Source organism: Charadrius vociferus, unplaced genomic scaffold (genome assembly GCF_000708025.1).
Source record: "Charadrius vociferus isolate BGI_N301 unplaced genomic scaffold, ASM70802v2 scaffold793, whole genome shotgun sequence".
In the NCBI taxonomy this organism is placed as follows: Eukaryota; Metazoa; Chordata; class Aves; order Charadriiformes; family Charadriidae; genus Charadrius; species Charadrius vociferus.
The window spans coordinates 155732-161731 of NW_009647833.1; the positions used below are offsets into that span (position 1 = coordinate 155732).

Sequence of the window (6000 nt, forward strand, 5' to 3'; positions counted from 1 at the left end):
CCATTCTTCAGGGCAATTCTTCACCTACTGAGTAGAAAAGTGCTAAATGGGGCAGCACCTTAACAGTCAGCAGCAAACAATTTCCAATCAATTTTGCAGGTAACAAGCCTCTGCCAGGAAGTAATTTATCTTTCCCATTGAAAATGTAACAAGCAATCAGTGGGAGAACAAGGCAGTGTGAATTACTAGGAGAAATTGTCCACCAATGAAAAAAATCCATTAGGTCTATGACAAAGGTCAGATAACATTGTTTGGGTTCAGCCATAATTCTCTCTTGTATGAGGTTCACATTAAGATTTTGTGTAACGGGAAAGAGAAAAAGCGCAGGTGCAGGCACTCCTCAGCCATCTCCTCCACAATCTAGCTGATTAATCTTTACCAACTTCTGGTCAGAAAAGCTAAGCAGACTAACACGCTCTAAGAATTATAATGTCTTCTTTTAATTAAAAAGAAGGCAAAATCATGCCTGCAAAAAACAATGTCAGATACCTATATCTACGCGTAGATGTAACAGGCTCATGAGCTCTAAGCGTTTATGTAGAAAAGTATCTACAGCAAGATATGTAGAATAGCCTCTCTACCAAAGTGCCAGCATCCACAGGTGACCTGAACAAAGAAAATACCCAAAACAATTGCAAAGACATGGCTGGGAGACTCTAATCCTCTACTATCTCTCCCTTATGCCGTAAGAGAGGTTAAGAGTTGGTAAGTAGCTAGGATGATACATGCTTAGCTACATGCGCAAAGGTGTAATTCCATAAAAGCATACACACCGATCTAAAAGTTCGGCTACAGAACACCACCTTTCAAAAGGTACCTCTACACTATATCACTAGTAGATAGATTTAAGAGAGAACGCAAAGAAAGTTGCTCAAACAAATAATTTTGATGGCCAGGTAGTGCAGAAAGGCACTCTCCAAATGGCTTAGTCTTTACTTGATCTTCCACTCAAAAAAAAAAGTAACATATTTATCTCAATTTCATCCCACCAACCAACAGCACACAGAATTTACATAGATACTTTCGCACAAGTGTTGGTCCTTGCTTAGGGCAGGCCCAGGCCAAAAGTAGCATTTAGTCTAAGTTACATGTCAGTCATACAAAGGATGTTCCCTGCAGGTGAAGACTGAGGTTATTCACGGGGCAAAATAAGGAAGCCATAAATGCACTAAAGTATCAAGCAACCTACAATGTAAGAGCCATTTAAGACGCGAAGTTTCTAGTTCTAGGACCAACGGGAACACAAGTGACATATCAATCTTTGAACCCAATTATTCAAAGAAATAAACATCATTTTAGTGCATCAATTTTTCAGATGATATTATTTTTGTATTAAAATTCCACACGTTATTAAATTGTTTCAAGACAACTTCCCCACTGGCACTACAACCCCACCTTTGTTCTTCAGCTATCCACAAACCAAACGCAGACAGCATTAACAATTTCTGGTTACCAGGTCACCAAACCTTGGTCTCATTTTACACTTCAGTAATCTGAATACTGTACACTCTTTGAAAGGAAATTGGAGTGATGTAACTTTGGGGTTTTTCTACAATTAGTGTAGTCTCACCAGCAGACTCACACAGATAGCTTAAAAACCTAACTTCGTCACCTTACTGATAAGTAACTGGAAAGCCATCTACTTTGCAAATGGAGATCAACAACTAAACATTTTCAAAACAAACTGTCAAATCTGAAGTACAACATTATTGAAAAATACAAATATTGTCAGCCTTTCAAAAGTCTAAGTTTGAAAGCAGGTACAGGTTCAGAGCACTGCGAAAGGGGGAGAGAGAAATAAAAACACAAAGTTTAGAGACTGTTACATGAAAAGAGCAAGCTAGTTTCAGATGCCTTCTTTTGAGGGCTTCTCACCGATGATCTGACTTCCAATCAAAACAACTCCATACAGTTCAAGAGTTGCCCAGACCTCTACAATTCTTATTACATAATAAAATTGGGGTTACTATTTGAATTTGAAAGTTCTAATTGCCCAACAAAAGGCATCTTATCAAAACATGTTTAAGACATCAATTCTGAATCACAGGCACAGCTTTAGGCACAGCTTTCTTGTGAAGAAGCTGCCAAAATTCATAGGCTTGTTTTTTTCAAAAGAAACAAGCGGGGAGCAGGCTTGTTTCTTGAAACTGTAGCAGTCCAAGACCACCTAAATGCACAGAGTAGCTGTTTGAACACTGTGCTGCCGTAATGATTTGGTGTAGATTGCAGCAATAAATTTATCTTTTCTACAGACAACTGTCCATCTAGTACAGGTTTTCTAAGGGCTGGCAGAAGACAGCCCTGAGTAACAGCATCCTTTCACTGACCTAAAGAAGATACTAATTTCCCTCCTACCTGAGAGGTCATGATGAATAAGGTCAGCAAAGTTGGGGTCATCACCCCACCAAAATATCCATAGCTCCCTGCGTCCAGGTCTCTGGTCTCGGCGCCAAACACTGAGTACATCTGCCTTCAGACAGCGACTGAAACTGCTCAAAATAGGGTCCTCTTCGGTAACCGGAAAGAGAATTGGGGCAGATGTTGGACCCTGCCATACATATCGCTTCCATTTAATCCCAGTTAGATCGGCCTAAGGGAAGGAAAAGAACAACTGTCAGACACTGGTGTAGGTACATCCCCAACAGAAACATCCTGCTATAACAAGATGATGGCACAGGAAGAGGTGGGTGGAAGGAAAAAAGGAAGGATTAGTCCAACAAAATTTAACAGAAACCATACTTGTAAGTTCTGTGTACCTCAGAAGATAAACAGGCACTCTGTTTTAAAATCTCCTTTAATAACTGCAGTAAAGCAAGAGCTGTTCATTTTCACTGCAGCTTTAAGATTACAGAGAGAAAAATCAGATTCGATTTAAAATTTTTAAAAAGTGAAAGACAAGTGAATAACGTAATTATTTGCAGACTGCAACTGTCCAATCTACTAAACACTTGCCTTGGCAAAGAACGTCTATCTTTTTGCTTACTTATGCATACACTACCTTTTCAATCCAAGATTATTCTAAGGAAGTAGGTAATATAGTATATCTAAATCAAGCTTACGTTCTGCCAGTAATCTACTACTATGGAAAATTTCACAAGTTTCTCCATTGTAAAATATTCTCTATACCTCACACAGGAAGCCTCTGAAGTACACTTACGTTACCCAGAGCTATCACACTTTTCATTTCTCACACCACAACTTAAGAATTTAAATGCTGTTTTTATCATTAAATTATACATCAGACTTGCACCCACATTATAACCTACTAAGTCCCCTTGTAGGCAAAAATTCATTTGACTTAATAAAGTAAAAGAGTTACTACCATATGTAATGGGAAATAGACAATTCCTGGACTATCTACAGTGCAATACCATACCAAGTTTTAGCGCCAAGTTTTCTCACACGAGGACAGTCACCTTAAGGCATGTAGGGGAGGCACTGCCCCTGGGTTCTCTCTGAGAAGGCAGAACAAGGTAGGCTGGCACTTGCTAAGAAGTCACTATTTTTTTTTTCTTCCCAATATGACAACACACGTAAGATTACTGCAACATCTAAACCTAACATGGCAGCCTTCCTACCTTCGGGAGGAGAAGCAATTTAGACAAAAGGTAGGGAGTCTGCAACAGTTGATACTTTATAAAGACTTTAAGATTTAAATAAGCACTACTAAGATGGAGCTGCAGGCCCGATGCAGGCTGCGGACATGTTCAGGCTGTCCAGATTCCTCTCCATCCAAAAAAATATTAGTAGCACAGCTTGACACAGGTTTTCACTTGTAACAATCTCTAGAATAATAAATATCAGGCAGTCAGCTAAGATTAGCTAATTTGCATTAAAAAGCAAATGAAACAGCTCAGCACAGCCACCAAAAATTGCATCAGAGTCCAGTTAAATCAAATTTACTTTGGGAGCTCCCAAAATCAACAATGTGAACGATTTCAGACTTGTGTTTAAAAGGACTACAAGATGGTGCACAACAAAAATATAAGATACCACCGCTTCACAGAGAGCACATCACCAAAAGCAGACCTCCAGAATAAAACCAAGCAGCAACAGAGATCACTTTAAAAAGCAAGGAGGGAGGTTTCGGCTCCGATTTGCCTGGGATGTCACCAGCGGGGAGAGAAAAGAGAGAGTTCCCCGAGATGCGGGGCTGAAAAGAAGAAGGGGCAGCAGCTCTCCTTACCTCCTGCGAGAAATACCACGTTCAGAAGCAGAGATAGGAAGATGAAAAGTTGCAGGCGAGGAAAGGGAAGGAAAAGGCGAGCTGCAGGGAGGATACTATCCAGGAAGAAAGCGGAGGGAGGGGCAAGGCAAGACAGACAGCGATGGAGGGGGAACCAGAGGGGCATGGGAGAGTTGGCTGGCTCCAGGCAGGGCCTACTCTGAGGACTCATCCAACAGAAGCTATGCTAAAAATGGCTGCTTTGCTTCCACTACCCCTTCCTCCCCTCCCCCAAACCTCCTCTCTCTTTCACTCTCCCGTCTCCCCTCCGTGTGTGTGTGTGTGTGTGCCGGTGGCCGACACTTACCAGGCAGAAGAGGTTGGAATGGCAATCCTCCAGGCTGGCCCCGTTCGGCACGAAGCAGGAACTCATCCTCACAGCCACAACCCACACGCCATTATCCCACAGCCTCCGACAAGAAAGAAAGAGACAGACAGAGAGAGAGAGAGCGCAGAGAGAGAGAGAGACAGACACCGAGAGGGAAAGGGGGGAGGGGGGACTATGCACACGCACAAATAATAATACAATTAAATAAGGGATTTACATACAGACACACACGCACGCACGCGAAATAGTGGCAGGATAAATAACCCAAGAGGAGAGTGGTATCGGAGAGGAGGATAAAAAAAAAATATATATTAAAAAAAAAAAATTAAGAGAAACTCGGAACGTTTTCTCTTCTTCTGGATATCGCACGGGGCGGGGGGTTAAAGCCACCGTGGAAGGGGAGAACAGAAAGAGGGAGGTGGGAAGTAATCCAACGACGGGAGATTAAGATCAAAATCCTCCCTGTTCCTCTTGTCTTCTCATTCGCATAAGGAGGGGAGGGAGAGGAGGTAAGGTGAAGGGGTAATTGATCCAACAAGAGAATAAAAATGGGGTAATTAATCCAGGGGGGCTAGGGGTAAAAAATCAGTTGACATCCCTCCTTCCTCTCTTCTCAGATGTCAAGCAATTCCTATGAGAAGTAGGAAAAAATAAATAATCCAGTGGGGGCAATTAATCCAGAAACCTCCCTCCTCTTCCTTCTGTTTCTTTAGTCATCAGATGAGAAAGGGGCAAATTGTGGAATGACTGGGAAGGACTGGCTGTGGGAGAGAGAGAAAAATCCAGGCTCGTCTCTTCGGAGTCCGAGGGCAACAGGGTGTGGGGGGGTCAGATTCTTCTCCCCTGCTCCAAAAATATTCCAAATAAATTAAAATTTAAAATCATAAAAACAAACTTCAGGGGCCAGAAGCAAGGCGAGTCTGAAGAATTCGTAAAGGCAAGGACAAGAAAAATTTCCTGGGGTGTACCCCAAAAAAACATCTGCGGGGGCAGGGGAGGGGGGGAAGGTATTCCTTGAGAGAGAAAGGCCGCAAAAGTCTCCTTAGCAGCCCAGCGGGGGATTAAATTCCCCTGTGGAAACCCCCCCGTCCCCCAAAAGAAATATTCTTCTCAGAGAGGGCGAAACCAAAATATCCTCCGTTGGGTAAAAATCCTTCCGTGGGGAAAGGAGGGAGGGGGGAGAGGGGTGGAAGGAGGAAATTGCGGGTGACCCTCGAAGTCTCTTCGGGGGAGGATGGAGGAGTCTCCCAGAGGCCGATCCCCAGTCTTTTCGGGGGAGGAGGAAGGGGTAAATCGCAGAGTGTCTTCAGGGAGGCTCGTCCCCCCCCCCAGCTGTCCTCCGGGGCCGAGGGAGCCCCACAAAGTCCACAGGGCTGGGCGGGTCTCTTCAGGGGAGCCCGGACCCCGCCAAGTTACCGCCGAGAGCCGGAGGAAGGGGGGGGATCCG

At 43.5% G+C, this 6000-nt stretch overlaps 1 protein-coding gene across 1 annotated transcript in view; it reads right to left on the reverse strand.

Moving 5' to 3' along the window:
• The window catches only part of MED13 (mediator complex subunit 13), a 54153-nt gene extending 49555 nt beyond the window's left edge, over window positions 1-4598 (reverse strand). Inside the window, 2 exon segments of the mRNA XM_009882679.1 lie at window positions 2356-2590; window positions 4533-4598. Of these exon segments, the coding sequence (XP_009880981.1) occupies window positions 2356-2590; window positions 4533-4598 (301 nt within the window).
• Between the last annotated feature and the right edge of the window lie 1402 nt (window positions 4599-6000).